The sequence below is a fragment of the Gracilinanus agilis genome, chromosome 2 (assembly GCF_016433145.1).
Source record: "Gracilinanus agilis isolate LMUSP501 chromosome 2, AgileGrace, whole genome shotgun sequence".
Lineage (NCBI taxonomy): Eukaryota > Metazoa > Chordata > Mammalia > Didelphimorphia > Didelphidae > Gracilinanus > Gracilinanus agilis.
In genome coordinates this window covers 278,664,549-278,689,510 of record NC_058131.1, presented here as the reverse complement: position 1 = coordinate 278,689,510, position 24,962 = coordinate 278,664,549, and the positions used below count along the sequence as shown (strand labels likewise).

Genomic DNA, 24,962 nt, shown 5'->3' with positions numbered 1-24,962 from the left:
GTGCAAGGCACTGTGCAAAATGGCAGGAGACAAAGACAAAAACCAAAAGAGTACCTTCCTTCCTTCAAGAAATTTACATTCTATTAGGGATAACAGTTTGTTGTTCAATCTTGTCTGGCTCTTCATGACCCCATTTGGGTTTTTTGTTTTGTTTTGTTTTTTTGGCAAAGATACCAGAGTGGCTGGTCATTTTCTTTTCCAGCTCATTTTACCAGTGAGGAAACTGAGGCAAACATGGTTAAGCAACTTTGGATCACACAGATACTAAGAGTCTGAAATTGGATTTGAACTCAGGAAGATGAATCTTCTTGATTCCAAGCCCAGAGTTCTATCCCAGCTGCCCCGCATAACTATATACAAAATATATCATAATAAATGCAAGGGAAAGCACTAGTAGCAAAAGGAATCTGGAAAGACTTTGTGTAGGTGATGGCGCTTGATCTAAGCTTCGAAGGAATCTAGGGATGCTAAGAGGTTCAAGTGAGAAAGGGGCACATTCTAGGCATTCTGTACAAAGACATAGAGATGGGAAATGGAATGTCACACATAAGAAACAGCAAGAACAATTTGGCTAGAACATAAGCGTGTATGTAGGGAAATAATGGAAAAGAAGCCTAAAAAAAGCTGGATTCAGGTGGGGAAGAATTTTAAAAGTCAAATAATAAAAAAAAAGTAAAAGAGCTGAGTTTATAGTTGATCCTAGAGACATTAGAAAACCATTGGAACTATTGACAAAGGAATGGAGAAAGAAGAAACTTGAAGCCAGGAGATCATTAGTAGACCACAAGGAGCTGTCTGAATTAGGGCAGTGGACACATGAGTGGGAAGGAGAGAAGGAAATAGAGGCAAGAGATTTAAGGGGTTAGAATCAACAAGTTTTGGCAACAGACTAAACTTGGGGAGAGAGAAACTCAGAAGTCAAGGATTACTCCCCTGAATGAATGGGAAAGATGATGGTGCTCTTGAATTATTATGTTTTGGACATGTTGAATTTGAAATGGAACATCCAGTTTGAAATGTCCATCAAGAAGATAAAAGGGAGTGGTGGCCAGGAAAGAGCCAAGACAGCAGAGTGGCAAAAGCAATGCAGCTGAGCACCCATCCACAACTCCTCTAAATATAACTAGAAAATCCCCCAAACTGCTCTTCTTTGTCTCCCTACACTGACCTGGGCTGGACCAAGTATCCACTGTGACTTTTTCATGACTTTCCCATCAAGATTCAGTACATAAATAGACATCTATACAAACAAGGAGGAAGGGGTGGGGATGAGTGGCTTAAAATTGTGCCTGACACACACTAGGGACTTGGTAATTCCTCTCTGAGGGCAGCTAAGTGGCACAGTGAATAGAGGGCTGAGCCTAGAGTCAAGAAGATTCAAGAGAAAGATCTTTTGTGTCCCATGCTTTGCAACCCCATTCAGAGTTTTCCTGGCAAAAATATTAGAGTGGTTTGCCATTTCCTTCTCCAGATCATTTTATAGATAAGGAAACTGAGGCAGACTGGGTTATGTGACTTACCCAGAGTCACATAGCTGGGTAAGAATCAAAGGCAGGATTTGAATTCGTCTTCCTGACTCCAGGTCCAGCACTTTATCCACTGTATCACCTAGCTGCCTTAGAACTTGGAGACTTTGAAAATGGTATGACAGAGAATGGGAATAGGTTAGCATCTCATATCATACACCAAGATAAGGTCAACATGCCTATCTAAACATATCTAAACATAAACAGATCTAAACATAAAGAGTTATACCATAAGAAAATCAGGAGAGCATGGAATAGTACCTGTCAGATCCATGGATAAGGGAAGAATTTAGGACCAAACAAGAGATAGAGAACATTATAAGATGTAAAATGAATAATTTTGATTATATTAAATTTAAAAGGTTTGTACAAACAAAACCAATGCAAGATTAGAAGCAAAGCAGAAAGCGGGGGAAAATTTTTATAGCAAGTATTTCTTTTTTTTTTAACGCAAAGTAGACATTTATTCAGATAGTCATATACAGTATATACACTTTCCTGTCTAAAGAGAAAGCATACACTTTAATAGAAGAATAGATGGCTATCCAGTAAACATGCAATGCATTCTCTCAGAGTAGATTAAATTTTGCTTTCATATGTCTGCCTTGAGATGATACAGTGAAAGGTAGATGATTTCCTTAAAAGTTTGATTAAACTTGCTAATCAAGTTCACTTTCTGGGTGGTTCACAACAGCACCATTCTGTGAAATTATAAACGTCTAAGTAAAGAAAGAAACTTAAGAGGGTCCAGGTTTAATTACAATTTTTTAGGAAGTATACTCTTTGGTAGATCCTTTCAGCTAAGATCTTCACAAACTTAATACCCTGCCAACTCTAAAACCTTGCCAAAGGGCAAAAGCAGAAGAGCTGCATATTATATTTTAAAATGGGGAAGGTAAGGATCAAACAACTAAAACAGAAAGTTTTTTGAACCCACTTATTTTAATAAATCTCTTACTCGGTGCTATAGTAACGATTTTCTGCTTCACATGCACTTTGTAGACAGGCAAAAAAACTTATAAAATGTTTAAAAGACCATATATTTTTTTAATTTTGTAAAGCTATCCACTCTTTTTTCCACAGGTCCTAGGTTTATTCCCTTTTACCAACTTCTCTCCCCTGTCATATTAGAAATCTGAAAATTTAAATATAAAAACTGTTTTATTTTAAAAATATTTTCTCCTCATTTTTGTATCCCCCATGCCAACCCCCAATATCTTATGAAAAAAAAATCTAGATCAGGACTTAATCCATAGGAGAACATTGTACACAGAGACTGATACACTGTGGTAAAATTGAAAGAAATGGACTTCTGTACTAGCAGTAACACAATGACCCAGGACAATTCTGCAGGATTTATGGAAAAGAACGCTACCCACATTCAGAGGAAGAACTACAGGAGAGGAAACACAGAAGAAAAACAACTGCTTAAACACATGGGTTGATGCGGACATGATTTGGGAAGTAAACTCTAAACGGCCACCCTAGAACAACTATCAATAATATGGAAATAAGGTATATGCTGGTGATGGAATACTATTGTGCTAAAAGGAATAATAAACTGGAGGAATTCCATGTGAACTGGAAAGACCTCCAGGAATTGATGCAGAGTGAAAGGAGCAGAGCCAGAAGAACACTGTACACAGAGACCAATACACTGTGGTACAATAGAATGTAATGGACTTCTGTACTAGCAGCAATGCAAAGGCCCAGGACAATTCTGAGGGATTTATGGAAAAGAACGCTACCCACATTCAGAGGAAGAACAGCAGGAGAGGAAACACAGAAGAAAATCAACTGCTTGAATACATGGGTTGATGAGGACATGATTGGGAATCGAAAGTACCACACCAATGCAACTATCAACAATTTGGAAATAGGTCTTGATTAATGACACATGTTAAAACCAGTGGAAATGCATATCGGCCAGGGGAGGGGGGAAGTCGGGGGGTGAAGGGGAAAGTAAGAGCATAAATCATGTAACCATGTTAACTTTTCTAAAATATAAATATTAATAAATGTTTAAAATAAAAAAAATAATATGGAACTACTAGATTTGGTTCACTTAATTAAACTCTTCATGCAAAATATTTGTGGTAATTCCATGCCCACTGCCTCTGATTGCTCTTTAGGACATATAAATATCTATTGCCAAGATCCCATTCTATCACAACTCAAAATCTTGGTTTAATTCAATCTCCATTAATTTTAGATACGGATAGATATGGACAGGTGGTATGATTAGCAGGCTGTGTAGAACCTGCCTACATCAAGCTTTTCATCCCTTCTTTTAAGGCTACAGAAAATCTGGACACAAGAAAAGGCAACTCATTGTCTTATTAGATAGCCCTCCTCTGATCCCCCCCCCAAAAAAAGTAGTAGTCATCTCCAGTGAGGGTGTCACAGAGAGTTCGTATTGTATGACATTTTATTTAGATTCCATGCATGTATTTTCCTGTGTAGTCACAAGGTTAAGATCCATTCTTTCTGGAAACTCCAGTTTCTTACATACTGCCTCCTTTACAGGTAGGTATTGTGATATTTCATTGGACTCTATAAAGAGGGCTGGTGGAATGTGCATTAAATTTGCTATTTTGTTCTCCCTTGAAGCGTATTCTCTTAACATGTAAGTCTTATCAGTCTCATTGAAGAGTCTTGTGTCATTCATCCTGATGAGCATGCCATCAATTCTTTTTTTTTTTATTTTTTTTTTTTTATTTTAAACCCTTAACTTCTGTGTATTGACTTATAGGTGGAAGAGTGGTAAGGGTAGGCAATGGGGGTCAAGTGACTTGCCCAGGGTCACACAGCTGGGAAGTGTCTGAGGCCGGATTTGAACCTAGGACCTCCCGTCTCTAGGCCTGGCTCTCAATCCACTGAGCTACCCAGCTGCCCCATGCCATCAATTCTTAAGAAAAATCTCAATAACAGGAAAAGGCTAGACGGTATCACTCTAATTTTCACACGTGAGCTTGAAACTCCATGACCATGAAGTTCATCTTCAAACAACAGAACTTCTTCAAAAAATGTATTCCATTCCCTAACTTTCAATTTCTCTGTTTATATGATCTGTTGTAGGCACAACCTTTAACTTAAGAGCTTCGCCAAGTAACGTTCCTTTGTAATCTGTTGTATAGGTCCAGTCATATGGTCTAATAATCTCTGTGAGTGCTCACCCTCACCCTCCTGATCTCTTGTCATTCTTCAGCACATGCCACCTTTAGCACTCCTTGGTAGTTGTTTACACACTTTAAAGCATCAGTTGCATTGAACTCAATTCCAAAGCCAGAAAACATGTTGGATTCCTAAAACATTGTCTCCAAACATCATTTCAGGAAGAGATGGCATATGGAGCTCATCAGCTAATTTCTCCACATCGGCCGACTCCATGATGTGCATGTTGGATGTCGTCAGCTTCCAGGGCCCAAAGGAGAAGTCCTGGTGGCTGCTCTGGAAGCCATGGATCATCATGGCCACGGTGGTGGTGCGAAACCAGCATGAGCCATGGCGGCCTCCCTTCTTCCCCACCCCCATACAGCAAGTATTTTCTGATAAAGGTCTCATTTCTCAAATATATAGAAAATGAAGTCAAATTTATAAAAATATATGTCATTCCCCAATTGATAATGGTCAAAGGATATGAATAAATAGTTTTCAGATGAAGAAATCAAAGCCCTCTGAAGTCATATGAAAAAATGCTCTAAATCACTCTTGATTAGAGAAATGCAAATGAAAATAACTCTGAGATACCCCTTCATACCTATTGGATTGGTCAATCAAAAAAAAGGAAAATGACACATGATGGAAAGGATGTGGAAAAGTTGGGACACTAATACACTGTTGGTGGAGTTCTGATCTGATCCAACCATTCTGGAGAGCAATTCAGAAATATTCCCAAAGGATACTAAAACTGCATACCCTTTGACTCAGCAATATCATTCAAGGTCTGTATCCCAAAGAGATCATAAAAAAGGGTAAAGGGGAAGGGTCTATTTGTAAAAATATATATTTATTGCAGCTCTTTTTGTGGTTGCAAAGAATTGGAAGTTGAGGAATTGGGGAGTGGCTGTTTGTTGTGGTATGTGATTGTGATGGAATACTATTGCGCTATAGCAATGTAGAAATGGCAAGCAGTAAGATTCCAGGAAAATCTCTACTTACGTGAACTGATGCAAAGTGAACAGAACCAGAAGAATATTGTATATAATAACAGCAACATTTTTGATGAATAACTGCAAATGGCCTAATTATAGTGATCCAAGACAATCCCAGAGATTCATGATGAAAAATGTTATTTGCCCTCCAAGAAAGAACTGATCAAGCCTGAATGTAAACTGAAACATACTATATTCCACTTTATTCTTCTTTTTTTTTGCATGAGATCTCTTCTACAAAATGACTAATATGGGAAAATGTTTTACATGGTTACATACGTAAAATCTTTATCAGACTGCTTACTACTGTGTTGGGGGAAGAAGTGGTAGAGAGTAAATGAGGAAGGGTGAGAAAGAGGGAGAAAGTTTGGAACCCTAAATTTTTTAAAAAGAATATTTAAGATTGTTTTTGTGTGTAATTGAGGAAAATTAAAATATTATTTAAAAAGAAAAGGCATACTTCTTACCCACTAGAAACCTAAACTGAACACTTTGAGGTCAGAGACACAGGAGAACAAAGGAATTAATATGGCAAGTGGAGATGAGCAGTGGCCTTGTCCTTCTGGACCTAAACTCTCTGAAGCATGACCCAGCTGTGAAAAGAAATGGTCACATGTCCCTTCCAGGGACAGGACACCGAACTTCCATGTATACCCTGTCCCAAGTCCATATATCCTTGTTGTTTTTGAGTAGGAAGCGCTAAGTCCTGGGAGTCCAATTCTTGAGTCTTCACCTAATGACTGGCCATATTGGATGGCAGGAAGAAATAAGTAGCTGGCAATTTACTCTGTGCTCCTTTGCCCACTCCAAAGACGACTGGCCACGGGGGTTAAACAAACTTAACCGTGCCTTTCATGGGTTTGGAAAAGCCCAAAGGAGAAGGAACCTTATAGTAGGTGTTTTAGTATGTGCTATTTATTGCTTTCATTATTGCTATGGCAAGAATAAAACACTGTATATAGACAAACACATTTTCTGTCAAAAGAAACTCCATCGTGCCATAGTTGAGTGACTATGACACAGAGAAGCAGTAAATTCAGGAAAGAGGTGGGGTTTCCAGGATGATGGAGTCTAGGGAGTTGATTCTGCCTGGGTAAAACCACAACAACCATACTCCTTATATTGATACACAGTGCCATGGTTACCTAGAGAGGGGCAGAGATGGAGAATATCTGGAAATGGCCAAAGCTGGGACTTCCTCTGAGAACCATAGAGTCTGGTCCTTGCTCTTGTAGTTCTATTCATATAACCAGGGGACTATTCCCTGCATTTCTTAGAACTTAAGGCTTCTTGTTAAATAGGATCAAGTTAGCTGTTAGCTATGGTATCTGTAATTAAATTTATATAGTTTATCTGAATTATATTTGTCTGAGCTCTGTTTATTTTTTGTTTCCAAAGGAAAAGGTCTGATGGAGAGGGGGGAAGGGAAACAGAACGGTCCAGGATAAAAGTCACTACCACAATATAAAAAATCCAGGGATTTCTAAAGTCTTAGGTCTCCCTAAAGAAAAAAAGAAAGAGGGGGCAGGCCAGGTGGCTTAGTAGATTGAGAACTAGGCCTAAAGACAGGAGGTCCTGGGCTCAAATCTGGCCTCAGGCACTCCTAGTTGTGTGACTCTGGATAAGTCAGCCTAAGCCTAGCCCTGACTACTCTTCTATCTTGGAACCAATATACAGTATTGGTTCTAAGTTGGAAGGTAAGAGTTTTTTTTTAAAGAAAAAAGGAAAAAAATGTCAAAACTAACTTCTCTTTTTCACTTCGGCAAAGGTGAAATGCAAATTTAACAGTTTGGTTAGTACATAGTTTGTATTTATCTAATTTGACTACCATATCTTTCATCTGATGTGCCCATCAACTTTTTAGGTCTGAGATAGGCCATCAGTCTTCGATGATGCCTATGCTTTAAGATTAGCATATGCACACACTCATCCTTCTCTTTAACCTGCTAATAATACTCCATACTCTCTAGTTATACTCTCTAGGTTCAAAAAGGGCATCAGACCCAAAGCTCCCTAGTTGATTCTCTTCTCTTTCCTGTCCAGGTATACTAATGGTGCCCTCAGATTATCCCGTTGTTCTCTAAGGAATGATTCTTACCTTTGAGACACACTCATCTTTTGAAAGACGTTCCTGGAGCAATTTCATCAGCAACCAATCAGGAATTACCTATAGAAAGTACCAAATGTACAACAAAAAAGGACTGAATATTCACAGGAAAGGTAAAAAGGAATTTGAATGGGCAAGAGCACTGGTTAAAGGCAAAGTAATATATTTAAAAATGTTTAATTCCCCAAATCCCAAGTCAGTATGAGATAATTCAGCCAGTTTTAAGAGTGACAAATAAACACAGGGAATACAAAACAAAGGAAAATGGAAACACATTTTCCTTTGACTTTTCCCTTTGTTCTAAATTCTCTCTCCCTCTCTCTCTCCTGAAACTGATTTGTATCCCTAATGTACACTGGTTCCAGATAAGTATAAAATCTATAGCAATCAAATTATTGCAAAAAGTAGGTGATAACACCATGAAAATTGTAATATGCCACATATATGGCATATCTATTGTTATTATTGTTATTATAATCATTATTATTTAATTTATTTATTAATGTTCTTAGCATTATTGGAAATATCTCAGTAAAGAAGGCCTTGTGCCAGCCTCGAAGGATTAGTCCAATCCCAGTCCAGCCATGTGGTGGAGGAAACCATTCATACACTAAAGATACTTAGAAGATGGAGTCAGTTCCTTTGACTTCTCATTCATCATTCAATGAATAAGCCACTCTTAGAAGGGTTGCCATGTTCTAGAATGAAGTTTCTAGCATCCCAGGAGTTTTCCAGACTGGAGATACCTAATTTTCCTTGGCAATTGTGCTGCCCACACTTGCACTCAGTCCATGTTTGCTCACAAGTTAGCACCCATCCTGATCTAAGGGAAGATGGAAGTCCTTCTCTCTGGGACTTTCTAGAACTATTTTCTTCCCTGTACACTCATAATATTATGATGACATGTGAATTCTGTGGGAAGTGAGAAATGTACTTTGGAGAAGAATCCTTTGTTTCTAATCCTACATGGCCTTTTCTTAATAATCTGATGACTGTTTGGAATAAGCTTTATTCATTTATCATAGTCTGTCCAAGCTAAATGTCTCTCAGCTTTTCATCAGTGGACATCTTTATTAAAATCTACATTGGGCAGCTGGGTAGCTCAGTGGAGTGAGAGTCAGGCCTAGAGACAGGAGGTCCTAGGTTCAAACCCGGCCTCAGCCACTTCCCAGCTGTGTGACCCTGGGCAAGTCACTTGACCCCCATTGCCCACCCTTACCAATCTTCCACCTATGAGACAATACACCGAAGTATAAGGGTTTAAAAAAAAAATCTACATTTATGCTGGTCTCGCTTGAGAAGGGGGAATTACAGTAAGAGTGGGTGGAGTCTTTTTTAAGCACTGGGGAAGATTCAGATACACAATGAAAATGTGGGATCTACTATATCACAATGCCCCAAAACAGGACCACTGAGCAGCCACACTTTAGACATGGATAGAAACTTGTGTTTAGTTAGCAAATGAGAATATCTCTATAAGGAACCTCAAGAGGCCTCATGAAAATAAGTTCTGAGAATCTAGAGAATGTGAATTTTAGGAAACTGAGACTCAAGGGAGGTGATTAAAGAGGAAATGAGCTGTATGCCATGGTCTATAAAGTTTGGATGGAACAAGATATATGGGCAAAAGATGTAAAATTTCCAAAAATTTTGAAGTGAGAGAAACAAAATATACAAATTTTTATAAAAGGAAACTAAAAGGGGGCAGCTGGGTGGCTCAGTGGATTGAGAACCAGGCCTAGAGACGGGAGGTCCTATGTTCAAATCTGGCCTCAGACACTTCCCAGCTGTGTGAACCTGGGCAAGTCACTTGACCCCCATTGCCTAGCCCTTACCACTCTTCTGCCTTGGAGCCAATATACAGTATTGACTCCAAGATAGAAGGCAAGGGTTTTTTTTAAATAAAATAAATTAAAGGAGACTAAAAGCATATACTTTGCTAGTTTAGGAACATAAAGATATATTAAGGGCATTTAGGTGGTTCAATGATCGAGAGGCAAGCCTTGAGACAGGAGGTCCTAGGTTCAAATCTGAATTCAGACATTTCCTAGCTGGGTGACCCTGGGCAAGTCACTTAACCTCCATTGCATAGCCTCACTACTCTTCTGCTTTAGAATGGATAAAATTTAGTAAGATAGGGTTTTTTTAACGATACATTTCTGAATAACTTGGTTTACTTAAAACATTTTTATTTCATTTAGAGATAAAAAGGTTTGGGAAGATACCCCCAAAAAATTAAAAAATATATATATATATATACATATATATGTATGTATGTATGTATGTATTTTAGATTTGGAAGGAGAAAGTCTTCTCTGCCACACCTCAAATGTGAGATTTCCTCCTGATTTTTTAATATTTTTTCTACTTTCTTTTCTTCCCAACTTTTATATTTTTAACGTGTTCTGGAGTGTGATAAGTGAGGGTGAGGGTGGAGAAGTAGAGAGAGAAAGCATATTGTTTGAAAACCTTTAACTCCTCACAGAGGAACTTTATTTAGGGTTCTGGAGTTGCTGGCTGTGCAAATCTCAGTTCACCACCTCTTCTGGTGGAGAGAAGCTGGGACACTTGGGACCTATGAAAGAAAGACCAATGGACCCCCCCCACTTTCTGGCAGGAGCTTTTTGTGGGGAGTGGCAAGAGAAAAGGAGAAGGCACCCGGATGGACTCTCCATTCAAGGCGGCCCCCTTTTGGGCCAGTTTTATTTCTGCCAGGCCCTACCTGCCTCTTCCCACTCCGATCCTTCGCCCCAACCCTCCCAAATAGCCAACTCCAGCAGGTACCCAGGTCTGAGACTAAGAAATGGAGAGAAAGATGAGCGATGGTTTTCAAAAAAGTAAAACTGCCAAAGGCACAGACTCCCAGAGGCAGGGCAGGCTTTCCGCTCCAACTTGATTTTCTCCAACTCACTCTCTCCTCCCTGACAACAGCCACTCTGGAGGTGGCATTCAAGAAGTAAAAGTGGGGGCAGGGGAGGGAGTCACTCCAAAGTGAGTCAAAGAAACCTGGGGTTTGAAAGACGACAGGTCCCACCGTGTGGTACGTCAAAGCCTCCCGCAGTCTCGCACTGCAGGAGCATGGGGCTGTGGCTTTGAGTCTGTCACCTTCCAAAGGTGCGTCATGCTGCTCCCTGAAACTGCTCGTGTCTTGCTTGGCTCTTTGATGTGTCATGTCAACAGGGGCTAGCAGTTTCCAGGGGGTCCACTCCTCTAAACTCTGCCAAACAGAAATTAGACTAACTCCTTTCAGAGTTTGCCGTAAGATCCTGCCCTGCCAGCCCTGGAAAGAGGAAAGGGGCGCACATTGGCAAGAGGCCCCAGTCACGCCAGTGACTTGCTGCCTTGAGCACCCCAGCTCAGTGCTAGCTAGCTTCCTGCTGTTCGGGCTGCTCTAACTGCAGCCATTCTGCAAACTCACTGGTTTGTCTGGTTTTGTTTTGTTTTTTCTCACTGAAAATTGCAATGCACCAAGTCTGTTCCATCCCTGTTGAAGAGCAAATCTGTTGGATTTCTCTAAATTTGGAAATCTCTCACTTTCTTGTTCTAAGATTCCAAATGTTGGAAACAGTGATGTCCTGGCCAAAATCACAATTGCCTTACTCTTCCCTCCTTACTGTCTTTAAAAGCACCCCAGGATAGGTAATACATGTGTGAACGCCTAGTGAGTAAGGACTGTCTTTTGCTTCTTTTGTAAGCTAAACACTTAGCACATTTTTGTTGTTCAGTCCTGTCTTATTCTTTGTGACCCTGTGGGCCAAGACATGCCAGCACTGACCTTGAGGCTTTCTTGGTAAAGATAGTGTAGTGGTTTACCATTTCCTTCTCCAGCTCATGAACTGAGGCAAAGAGAGTTAAGTGACTTGTCCAGGGCCACACAGCTCATAAGTGTCTGAGGCTGGATTTGAACTCAGATCTATCTTCTTGACTCCAGGCCCAGTATTCTATCCACCGAGCTTACCCATAGTTGCCTGACCTGGCACATAGTAGGTATTTTATAAATGCTTATCGGTTGATTGATTGATTGATTCTCCATAGATATGGTACCTTTCATCTGCAATTACAAACTTTTAAAACTTGAGGTTTCCTTTTCTTTTCTTCTCTTTTTTAATAAATAAAGAGGAAGGATTTGGGTGAGTTAGGCAGAGCTGCTTCCTGTGCTGTTTTCCTGGAATGAATTCCCCCATGCTCACTGCCTATTTGAATCCTCTCCGTCCATCAAGACTCAGCTTATCATAAGATTTAGAGCTGAAAGGTACCTTAGAGATTGTCTAGTCTAACCCCCTCATTTGACAGACAAGAAAACTGATATTCAACTCAAGTCATTCATTCAGTAAATATTTATTGAGCTCCTCCTATGTGCAAGGGCCTAGATTAGGTGCTATGGGGAATACAAAGAAATAAAAGATGCAGTTCCCTGTCTTTAAGGAGTTGAAATAGTATACAACAAGGGTGGGCAACGTATGGCTCTTTCTGCAGGAGCCATAAAGTCAATTTTTTTTCAGGCGCTGTTACAGGAGCGCACTGTGAGCACTGTACGGCTCTCACGAAATTACATTTTAAAAAATGTGGCGTTTACGGCTCTCACAGCCAAAAAGGTTGCCGACCCCTGGTATACAAGAACTACAAGTCCCAACTCCTGCATAGTGTTCCCTGACAAGCCCAGCACTCAGTGACCTCTCAGTCCTCTGAACTGCTACCACTCATATTGTCTCTCATGTTCATTTGGGACTTGCCAAGGGTTGTCATTTTGTATCAGAAGTTCTTGTATTCGATTCCATTTTAAAAATACATGTTAAATGCCTACTACGTGCAAAAGACTATGTTAGGCACTAGGATTCTAAAGTCCAAAACTAATGAGTTCCTGATTTCCAGGAGCCTATTCTATTATATGCAGGTAGGGAGACAATACATTGATATAGATATATATAGAGCAGACTATAAGTTCGTCAAAGCAGAAACCTTGTCTAGGATCTCATCATGGTACAGCAGAAACAGCAATGGTTCTAGAGTCAAAAGACCTAAACTAAAATCCTGCTTCTGATGCAGTCCTTCACCTCCCTGCAGGCCTCAGTTTCTTCTTCTGTAAAATAAAAGAATCGAGCTAGATAGCCTCTGAGATCCTTCTGGTTTTAAGTCCATAAATGTATACACGTACACGCACAAACACAGACACACATGTATCACATGACATCACATCACAACACAAGTCTTTTTTTCTCTAGGCTAAATACTTTTAGTTCCCTCTAACATCTCCATATGGTAGAGACCTCTCTTAATGTTAGCTTTTGGTTGACACTTGATTCACATTGAGCTTGCAACCCACTAGAACTTTTCCATATGAATTATGATCCAGGCATGACTCCCCCCTATAAAATTCCTTGATGTATCATGATTATGTATATACTCCCATGTCCACAGTGATGTAAAATGTGAATCTCTCACATTATAACATAGAAAAGCTCTAATTCAGGTCCTATCCTTGTTTATGTAGTTCAATAGTTCATACAGATGTATACAAAAGAGGAAAAGACTGAAAGTAGAGGGAGAAAAAGAATATATTTGTGAGTATTAGAAAGGTTTGTTATCACTCCTAAAAAAAAAAAAGAGCCACAAAGAATCTCAATCAGTCAAAGGATCTGGAGAACCGTGTAACTAAACAGTCATTTTCCCAGCAGACTATATAGCCAACCCACCAAGACCTCACCAACTTCAGTCCTTCAAAAACTCCTTTAACTATCTGATTAGTCCTGACAGCCTTGCTTTTCATCTTCCCTCCCACCAGTATTTCTGAACCAAATAACCCCAACAAGGCACCCTTGAAAGTATTTAATACAACATGAAATATGTTGATAATTAGTATAATTAAACCCAAGAGGGTTCTCTATAAATTCTCTCATCTAAGCCAAATTTTATGAATCTAATAAAATAATATTTACAATAGAAATATTTTCTCCATAAAATCTCATCTTATATAAAATTAGATATATTTTTTCTACATTTTATGGCAAGCCCAAAGATGTTTTGTAGTACTCCAGGGTAGGAATAGAAACAATTAGAACTGCAAATAAATAGATATTGGTGTAAGATAGAGGGGAATCCCAGCACTTCTTATCTCTTTCATTTATAAGTGCTGTCAGAAAAAGTTGTTGTTATTGTTAATGGTGGTGGCCCTTTTTTAAAAAGAATCAATGACATTACATAGGTGATGTCTTGACTTGGGAGTAAATTGAATTGAAATAGGGCAGAGTTGCACATGGTTGCCAGCCTCATACTCTTTTCTAAAGTCATTGAAGTTTGGTGGTAAGACAAAAGTCAAGATGATTGGCAATGGTCTAGGATACAGTGAATGGCCTTGGGGTCTTTAATGTCTGACCAAGCTCTAAGCACTCCCCAATGCCTCCTTTAACTGCTTTTATGCTTCTGGAATAAATTATTCTCATCCACCCATTCCATCAGGGTAAATCTTCACATGCCTGAGGAAGACATTCCCCTAACTCACCAATGAGGGTTTGGGAATCATCAGATACCCTCAACTTGGTTTAGCCCATCTGCTAAGACAATTTTACTGGAGTATACTGCAATGCTACAGCTTCTTAAAGCCACAAGTGAGAGTTGGGTGGGAGGTGGACACCAAAGATGGATAAGCAGCCCTGAAAAGGGCTCAATAAGCCCTCATACCAGGAGTTCTAATCCTTCTCGAACATCCCAGAGAGTCCTGTGACCTATATAAATAGGGCAAAGGTTTATCACTACTTATAATTTATAGAATTAGAAGTGGAACTAATAATAATACATACTTATAAAGCACTTGAAAGACTTAAAAGCAATTTCTTCAAAATAACCCTAATAAGATAATTATAAGCATTATTATCTTCATTTTACATATGATAAAACTGAGATTCAGAAAGTGAAGTCCTTTGCCCACGATCCCATAGCTGGTAAGTACCAGGGGCCGTCCATTCTTCCTGATTTTGGTGCCTTTTGGAAGCTTCTGTTCATACAATTTTCAAGAGTAAACACAGAAACCAGTCCTACAGGCAAAAGAGGCGTTTCCCTTAAAATAAATTACTCCTCCAAAACAGGGTTATGTTGAGGATTTTAAGATTTAGAGGGTCCAAATCCTGCTGATTTCATTCATCTTTCGCTCATGGTACATATAATACTAAAGTGGGCCACAGAGCTAAGAACACTTATGTAGGCCTAAGACTAGTTGTCTTCTGCAATGCTATACTGGATGATACGTTTCATGAAAGCAGAGAATGAGTGTGATCTAAGCTTTAAAAGTAGGGCCTTAATAAATGTTTGAGGAATGCTACTGAATGAATGATGATCCCAGATTCCTGAAGGATTATTCCAGTGGAGTGTAAGTACTGAATGATTCTGGCAAACTGAAAAGGCTCCAAACGAAAGCCTGGGGATGGATTGTGTACCTGCAGGCCAAGGACCAGCCTGGGAGTAGTGCAAAGGATTTCATCAAAAGGTCAGACACTAGACAATGAATCGTTTTGATCAAAGCAACTATCTTTTGGAAGGTGTTGCAATAGATGTCCATGGAAGGAATTGAGCTACCCTGATAAAATCTTTGAAATAAAAGCATATAAATGGAACTCCTCAAATATTTCCCAAAAGAGTACATTTGTTTTCAGGGAATTAAATGACAGCAGGAGGATTATGGAGAGATACTCTTAATTATGATGTGAGAGGCAATTGAGGAAACAAATGACTCAACTCCGCCATTAAGTGGCTATAGAACCTGGGGTTAAAAGCCATAATAAGGGCAGCTAGGTGACTCAGTGGATAGAGAGCCCAGGCCCAGAGACAGGAGATTCTGGGTTCAAATGTGGCCTCTAGACACTTCCTAGCTGTGTAACCCCAGACAAGTCACTTAACCCTCAATTGCCTAGCCCTTATCATTTTCTGCCTTGGACCAAAACTTAGAATCAATCCTAAGACAGAAGGTAATGGGTTTTTGGAGAAGTTTTAAGGTCACTTAATAATGTCTCATGGCCTCAGTTTTATCATCTGTAAAATTAAAAAAAAACTCATACTTTCTCTCTCTTCCTTCTGAAGACTATGCAAAAGGAATGAGAAAACTTATAAAAGAAGCACTACTATTCATTAGAAACAATTCTTTTATCATTATTTTATTATCTTCTATCTAGCAGATAGCATCATAGAAATCTTTCCTCAATTCCAACCAGTCTTGGGGGGATACCTAAGAATTCTCTACCCATCTCTTTCCCACACATTCACCTATATGCCTTAAACATGTCTTCTTTCCAGCTCCTGAAAAGAACCATTTTCCTTCAATTGATCCAAACAGAAATTGACACTAGCTTATTTATAAACTAAAAGTTTATTCTTCTATGCTACCCAGAGAAATCTTGGGGTAGAGGACAGCAAAAAGTCATACCTGGTTTGCTTCAAACATTTCCACTGCTTTCACAGCTAGTGCTGAAAATTCATTCCATATTAAGTTCTGCAGTGTAATCAGGCTGGCATTCAAATGTTTACAGAGCCACATTGCCTAAAGAAAGAATGGAGAAATGGGAAACATCAGTAAAGAGAATGAATACATTTACCAAATTAAAATTCTATTATGCCATAAATCATATTAAAATGCTTGGATCTTTCTATTTTCCATTTTTTGTAGAACTTTTCAAACATGTTTGATTTTTATATTGCCATAGCCTTAGAAGTTTTAGGTACAATTAAAGATAGAAAGAAGAGGCTAGATTACATGAACTCATTAGATTTAGAGTCAAAAGAATCTTTAGAGACCATCTGTCCATCTAATCCTCCTCAGAAAACAGATGCCCCAAAAGAGGAAGAGATTTGCTCAAAATCACTCGGGTAACAGGTGATTAGAACTGGGATTTGAACCCAGGCTTCAGACTCTAGACCTAACTCTCATTCACTCTACCAGATTGTCTCTTGAAGTCCCTGCTACCTCAAGGATTCTACTTATACCTCCTTCATCTCTTGAAGTATGAACTGATAGGGGGCAGCTAGGTGGCTCAGTGGATAAGAGCCCCAGGCCTGGAGACAAGAAGACCTGGGTTCAAATAGGACCTCAGACACTTCCTACATGTCACTTAATCTCAGTTGCCTAGCCCTTACCACTCTTCTGCCTTGGAAATGATAGTAGTAGCTATTTTAAGATAGAAGGTAAGAGGAGTTTTTTTTTTTTAAGTATGAACTGATTGCAAAACAGAGTAGAAACATGATGAACAGACCATTTCATGGCTGTAGAGTCATGAATATTCACATTCTGGATCATTCCTTTTTTTTTCCTTTCTACATTTTATTAATACCTTTTATTTGCACATCACAGTGATTTCCCATTATATTCCCCCTCCCTATCCTTATAATAAAGGAAAACAGTTAAACAAAACCATTCAAAAACAAGCAAGCAAATGAAAGAAAAATTAAAAAGCAATCAAAAAAAGCTCCTGTATCTTACAGCCTTTGTATCTCCCACTTCTGTAGTATCCCACCTTGATCTAGTTCTGAGAGGAATCATTACAATCATACAAGTTTGGCTGCCTGCTAGTATTCTTTTCATTTGCCTTATTGTAGTCAATGTTTATGTTATTGTTCAAGTTCTGATTATTCCATTGTGCATTATTAGTTCATAAAAGTTTTCCTATGTTTCTTTAAATTGTTTCACATTATTTTACATTATTTCTTCAACCTCAATAGTATTCGATCACCTTCATATACTTCATAAATTGTTCAGCCATTGCTCAATTGATAAGCTCCTAGTTTTGTCTCCAGTTTTTGGCTGTGAAAAGTGTTTTCATGAATATTTTAGAATAAATGTAGCCCTTCTAACTATAATCTACAAAGGATACATATATCCAGTAGTTGGTAGCTAGGTCAAAGAAAATGGACAATTTAGTGCCTTTTTTCCCAAAATTCTAAATGTATTTTTAAAGTATATTTACTATTTTTCTTTTAATAATAAAGTTTTTTATTAATAAACTTTATTTCCAGGTATTTCAGCCCCTTCCTCTCCTCACTACATCGTAGAAGTTATCATCCAGCAAATAGATAGGTATATATAGATTATGTCATTCATATTTCCACTTCTCGTTCATTCTCTATAGGTGAGCATTCACAAGTGATTCTTCAAATATTAAATCTGTAGCTGTATGTAGTGTTCTCTTGGTTCAATTGTTTCACTCTTCTTTTTCTCATATAGTCCTTTCCAAGTTTTTAAAAAAATTAATCTGCTCACCATTTCTTATGGTGCAGTAGCATTCCATCACAACCTATATACCACAATTTGTCGAGTCATTCTTCTATTAATATATATCCCCTCAGTTTCCAGTACTTTGCCACCAGAAAGAGAGGCTGCTATAAATATTCTGAAACATATAGGTTCTTATCCTTTTTTCCCTGATCTGAGGAAATAGATCCAGCAATAATAATATCGCTGAGTCTAAGGGTATACACAGTTTTATAGCTCTCTGAGCATAATTCCAAATTGCTCTCCAAAATAGTTGGATCAATTCACAGTTCTACCAACAGTGTATTAGTGTCCTCACTTTTCCATATCCCCTCCAATATTTGTCATTTTGCCCATTCAGTGATTCTGATATCTCAGAATTGTTTTGCTTTGTATTCCCCTAATCGATAGTGATTTGGAGCTTTTTATATGCCAAGATATGGCTTTGATTTCTCCACCTGAAAACTGTCTGTTCATAACTTTTTCCCATTTATCAATTGGAGGATGGCTCTTATTTCCATAAATCAGACACAGTTCTCTATATACTTTAGCTATAAAACCTCTTTCTGAGAGATTACAAACATTTTTTCCTAATTTTCTATTTTCCTTTTAAATTTATTATCTAGAAAAAAATAAATTTATTATCTAGAGTAGCTAGATTCTATCACAACTTCACCAGCAGCATTTCATTGTGCCTATTTTCCTATAACCCTTCCAGCAATGACTATTTTCTTCTATTAGCTTTGCCACTTTGATTAGTATAAGAGGAAACCTCAGAGCTGTTTTTATTTTGCATCTCCTGTTATTAGTTGTTGTAGGAGCAACTACTACAAAGATTTCCTAGAAAGTCCCTGCAATATAGGCTTGTTTTTCCTGAAATAGGCAACCAAGCTCTTCTCAAGGTTTAATTGGTCCAGGGGATTAAGGTTGAACCACTGGCAAAACATCTCGGTTGCCTAAGGCATAAAAAACTGGTGGACACCCTTTTAAGCTTAATGACGTCCTACTGCCTTTTAAGTCAACACACCCTCCCTTCTGACCTGGTGAGCCATTGCAGTAAATGTGGAATTAAAGGGAGCTATGTTCAACTAATGCAACACAATATCTTGGCCAAAAATACTTGTCATTTTAATAACTGCAATATTGTGGAACCATCAAATGTGATAGACTTTACTATCCAGGACAATTCTGAGGGACTTATGACAAAGAATGCTCTGCACCTGCAAAAAAAAGATCTGTTGGAGTAGGAATGTAGATGAAAACATACAATTTATCACTTTTATTTGGGTATGTTTTGGGGTTTTGGTTTTACAAGATTATTCACTTACAAAAATGAATAATATGCAAATATGTTTTGCATGATAATATATGTATAAACAGAAAAAATTTAACTTGTCATTTTATTACTGAATAAACTTCTTTTTATTAAAGATTATATATTCTACTTACACTGGACTTCCTCCCAGGTGAAGGCAAATCACACAGAAATAAAGAAAAAGACATTGGCAAAAACAATAAGTCCCACAGCACAATCCCAGAGCCTGAGTCCACCATGTCAATAAGGTCAGAAAAAGTCACAGCAATCAGTAACATAACTATTTTATTCAATTCTCAATAATCTACTGCCACCACGTATCATCTACTTTTTCCACCAATCACTTAGGATTATTAAAAGAGGAATTTGTATAGAAAAGTCCTCTAACCTCCTTCATCTCCATTACTAGGAAAGAAATAAGGGCATCTCATCATGCTGAAAAGATTCCTGATATACTGCTAAGAAGGTCACAAACACAGCATGACAAAGTCTTATATCTGGCTATTCAATCTCCTAAGTCTTTCCCCTTTCCTTTCATACCATGAAATCACTGCAAAAACAGCTCTGCCAAATATTCTAGACCAGATTTAGCTCAGGCCAATACAGTGAATCAGGTACAAGACTAGACTGTAAAACAACACTCATGGATCATAACATGAAATGAAAATAATTCTAATAAGAATTTGTTTAAAAAGATACAATTTTTAGTCAATAATTCAGATAAGATATGATTCCCCTGCACACTGTAGGCACTACAACAAAGGCAACACTAAGTCAGAAAGATGACTGAATCTATGATGTTTATAAAATCACCAAGAGAGATAGTATAGAAAGAAAAAAAGCAGAAGACCCAGGATAAAACTTTGGTAGGCACCTATAGGTATGATATACAACAAAGATGACTGAGGAAAGTAGTATGGATTTTGATCCTAGCTAAGCCTTTTTCCTCTGTTCCAATAATTGAGAGTAGTCAAGGAGTGGTTTACTTTCTTCACCTGGAAAGAGGTACAATATACCTTCACCATCCTTCCTCAAGACTACCAGATGGGCAGAGAACTGAAAGTAGCTCCACTTCTTAAGACCATTAATGTTTATCGATGATGGTATATTTACTAATAGAGATAAGCCCATAGTGGGAGAACATCTAGATTAGATTATGGCTCACATAAAAATTGAGGAGTGGGAGATCAAACCCAAGAAAATTCAAGTGGTCAAGGTTTCTTTGCAATACAAAAAACTCAGATGATCCCAGACAAAGTCCAGAACACTTTGTGTTGACATCCTATAGTTTTAAGAAAGCCCTGAAACTTATTGGATTCTTCATATTTTAGAGAACCCTTGTTCTGGGTTACCTGGACATACTGAAAGCCCCCCAGAAGTCTGCCTCTTTTTAGTGGAGTTAAAAAAAGACAAAGGATAAGGAGGATAGATAGGCCCTAACATTCAGGTAGTAGCAAAATGGGCCCCAGAAGAATAGCCAAGGATGTGGATAGGTATCAGCAACAACAGCAGCAGAATTGGCAGTGATACAGGTAGCCTAAGCAACAATATAGGCAATAGTGTAGGCAATGGTAAGGGAAACCACAAGGGCAGTAAAACAAGGGAGCAACAAAGGCAGCAAATATGAGCTTTGATGCAGGCCCCAGAATGGGTTTTAAAATATACAGCTGTGCAAATAGAGCAAGTAGGCCCATTGTAGTCCTTCACTAACTAATCTGGTACTTCAAAGGCCCTTCCACATTGCTTCCAGTACCATACAAAGGAATTGACTCCATGATTTCCCTCTCCTAATGGATGAGGGGACAGAAGAACCCCATAAAATATTGGAATGAACTTTAACAATAATAGTCACAATATCATGCTACTCATTACCAGAGCTGAGTATCCCACTTGTCAGAAACAAATTGAAATCTCCAGCTGTCTCTTGGATACAGTCTCCAGGAAAATTTACCCAATAAAGACAGAGTACTATAAGACATTTTTGTGGTTAACCCTTTCCATGTTCTGTGTGAAACTGTCTAGTGCATAAGGTCCCTGATCCCTTGGGGTGCTCTGTATACCCCAGGAAATGGCACAGATCTTCCAAATAGCAGGTCCCCCTTTTCCCTAGAATGGTTCAGGTGACTCTTTCCTAATGAGGTTTAGGGGATAAAGGAATAAAAATTGGGAGGGGGGGTGGCTACCTCTCCATTAACTCCATTAACTAACTCCATTAATAGAAGGAGATCCCTTAGTCAGTTTTGTGGCAATCTGAGTCACTAGAGGGAGAATAAGAATATTAATCTAGTCTTGTTGAAAGAAGAGGGAAGTCCCTCAGTAGAGGTCTCTTTAGGTCAAAAATTTGGTGTCATTCCTCAAGGAGGGAAGGTGCTTACTGATGGGCTGTGACCCTCATTATTGACTAAGCCCTTAGAATAGGTTGCATGCAAGTAGATTAGGATCTCTTAGCTACCCCTCAAAAACTGCTCCGACCCAATGATGAGTCAAAGTGACTCAGCCAAGAGTGATCAGCATCTGAGTTGTGGCCCTGTTCCTTGTATTGTTCCTACTCATCAACATTGCTTTCCATTGGGAGATTTGTTAACTTATTGAATGAACTGCCTAATGTCAACCCCAAAAGCATGGAACATATTATTAAGACCCAGAATTCAGTCTTTCCAGAGAAGAGATGGGGTTGTGGAGGTGAAGCCCAGGATTTCTGATATTGATTTCATCAGAAGGTCTTTTTGTGTTTTTGGTATCTCCTTGTCCAATACTACCTTTGCCAGGTATCATATTCCTGAAGTGAAAATTGTCCAATACTGGTGATGAATAGCCTTAAGGCTATTTAAGTGGTGAAAGATTCTCTAGAAAACCTTTAGGGTCTTGACACTAAGGGTTTGGATGTGGCAAAAACAGCAACATTCTTTACTAATAGGAAGATTCAAAGATCCCTGTTACATAGGCTAGTTTTTCTATAAAATAAAGTAATTAAATTGCCCTTAAGACTTATTGGTTCAAGAGACTAAGATTCAACCACTGACATAACTTCCCTATCCTCTATAGAATAAAATCCCAGCATAAAAGTAGCTGATACATCTCAGGCTCAAAGGGGTTCCCACTTCTGGACTAGTCAACACATCCTTCTGATTTGGCATGCCGTGGTAGCAAATGCATAACTGAAAGCTGTTCCCAAGTGTACCAACACTTTATCTTTGCTCAATAACCTTTTAATGACATTGATTAAAATTCTTTTTGCTAAACGTTATATCATCTACAAGTCTATTCCAAAACCAACTATGAACCACTAGACTGGCTTGAATTAGGCCTGGCCCAGAACTTTTGAGATTTGAATATAATGGGGACTGGCCAATAAAGGTCTAATTCTTAGATATATATCTCAAAAAGGTCCAATTTTCAGACATACATGTTTTAATTTCAATAAAATACATGGAATTTTGGAGATTCTATTCTGGCCATGAGTGACTAAGGGATTGATTGATTTCTGTGGTCTAATAAGGAATTTTCTAATTAGCCTCAGAGCTAGAAGGACTAAGGACGGAGCCCAAACTGATTTCAAAAACAAAATTAGCTATTAGCATCTGTTCCTCAATCCTTTTCTCTTCCCTTGAGACCTTCTAATAAGGAAGAAGACTGGCTATGGACCTCCAGATAAGGAAAAGGTATCAAACTTTATCACCTACTTGACCACTGTGGGGCCATGAATTCGTGATGCCTATTTCTTTTTCTTTGTGTATATTCTTTCCAGATGTTATGTGAATCAGTATCAGAGATGGAATGAATCAGGTTACCACAACCTAATCTTTAAAAGATTTAAAGACCCACAAAAAAATTCCCTCAGTGATAGAAACTGAGAGCAATAGTAGCTGGGTCTAGAGAAAAGATATCCCTAAAGAAAAACCTGTTGGGCTAAGACTCTTCCACTGACTATACCACATACAGAAATAAACTTATTAGGGGCTCAAAAAGGAAGAAAAAACTATCTTCCTTTTGATCCACAGCCATGGCACTGCTTGGTTTATACCCCAAAGAGATAATAAGGAAAAAGACTTGTACAAAAATATTTATAGCCGTGCTCTTTGTGGTGGTAAAAAATTAGAAAATGAGAGAATTTCCTTCGATTGAGGAATGGCTGAATGGCTGAACAAATTGTGGTATCTGTTGGTGATTGAATACTATTGTGCTCAAAGGAATAAAGAACTGGAAGAATTCTATGTGAACTGGAATGACCTCCAGGAATTGATGCAGAGTGAAAGGAGCAGATCCAGGAGACCATTATACACAGAGATTGATAACACTGTGGTACAATCGAACATAACAGACTTCTCTACTAGCAGCAATGCAAGAATCCAGAGCAAGGCTGAGGGACTTATGAGAAAGAAAACTAGATACATTCAGAGGAAGAACTGTGGGAGGAGAAACACAGAAGAAAACAACTGCTTGAACACATGGGCTGATGGGAATATTATTGGGGATGTAGACACTAAATGATAACTCTAGTCCAACTATCAATAATATGGAATTAGGTCTTAATCAATGATACATGTAAAACCCAGTGGAATTGTGGGTCAGCTAAAGGGGGTTAGGGGGGTTTGAGGGAGAGGGAAAGAACATGAAACATGTAACTATGGGAAAATATTCAAAATAAAATTAAAAAAAAAAAAACAAGAAAAGGACTCCCAAATCCAGGAAATACATCTCAGTCACATAAATTCCCTCCAGGTGTTTCATTCATTACTTATGTACAAGAGGGAAACTGTCCCTTGTTTTTGGAGGAATATCTTAGTGACTTCAATCCATGCTAAATCTCAATTAGTAGTCTTTTGTAAAAGCTAATTGATAAAGACACTTAGGAGACTCAGTGGATAGAGTGCCAGATCTGGAGGCAGAAGGTCCTGGTTCAAATCTGGTCCCAAACACTTTTTTTTTAAAACACTTACCTTCCATCTTGGAGTCAATACTGTATATTGGCTCCAAGGCAGAAGAGTGGTAAGGGCTAGGCAATGGGGATTAAGTGACTTCCCAAGGGTCACACAGCTAGGAAGTGGCTGAGGCCGGGTTTGAACCTAGGACCTCCCATCTCTAGGCCTGGCTCTCATTCCACTGAACCACCCAGCTGCCCCCCTCAAACACTTTCTAGCTGTGTGAGCCTAGTCAAGTCATTTGACCCCAAATGCCTAGCTAGCCCTCACTGCTCAGTATTGATTCCAAGATAAAAGGTAAGGGTGTTTTTTTTTATTTAAATTTTCAAAAATTTCTAAATTTAAAAAGCTAATTGATACCAATTATTCAATATTGGGAAGTCTACCATATGGTAATAGTACCATATGATAATAGTATTAAATAATTAAATAAGTATGTATATATGTATATATGTATGTATGTATATATGTATGTATATATGTATGTATGTATGTGTGTATATATATACATATATATATATATATATAGTAGTTTTAAAAAACCATGAATCTCTTCTTAGTCATCATTTACTCTCCAGGGTCCAAGCCTGACAATATGAATGGGAGTTGAGAGAATGAAGTCAGAGGGGGAGCAACAGGAGCATTTGTTGTATGATTGCTGAGAGTATGCAATTCTTCTTTTGGAAACTATATTCTTTTGCTACTAA

At 38.4% G+C, this 24,962-nt stretch overlaps 1 protein-coding gene and 1 pseudogene across 1 annotated transcript in view; both read right to left on the bottom strand.

The window, feature by feature from the left end:
- The window catches only part of AK8 (adenylate kinase 8), a 159,229-nt gene that overhangs the window by 119,186 nt on the left and 15,081 nt on the right, over positions 1-24,962 (bottom strand). Inside the window, exons 4-5 of the mRNA XM_044659686.1 lie at positions 16,201-16,314; positions 7,779-7,847 (exon numbers count right to left, since the gene is read on the bottom strand). Of these exons, the coding sequence (XP_044515621.1) occupies positions 7,779-7,847; positions 16,201-16,314 (183 nt within the window). The remainder of the gene's footprint in view (positions 1-7,778; positions 7,848-16,200; positions 16,315-24,962) is intronic.
- LOC123235212 lies at positions 3,955-4,997 on the bottom strand (annotated as a pseudogene).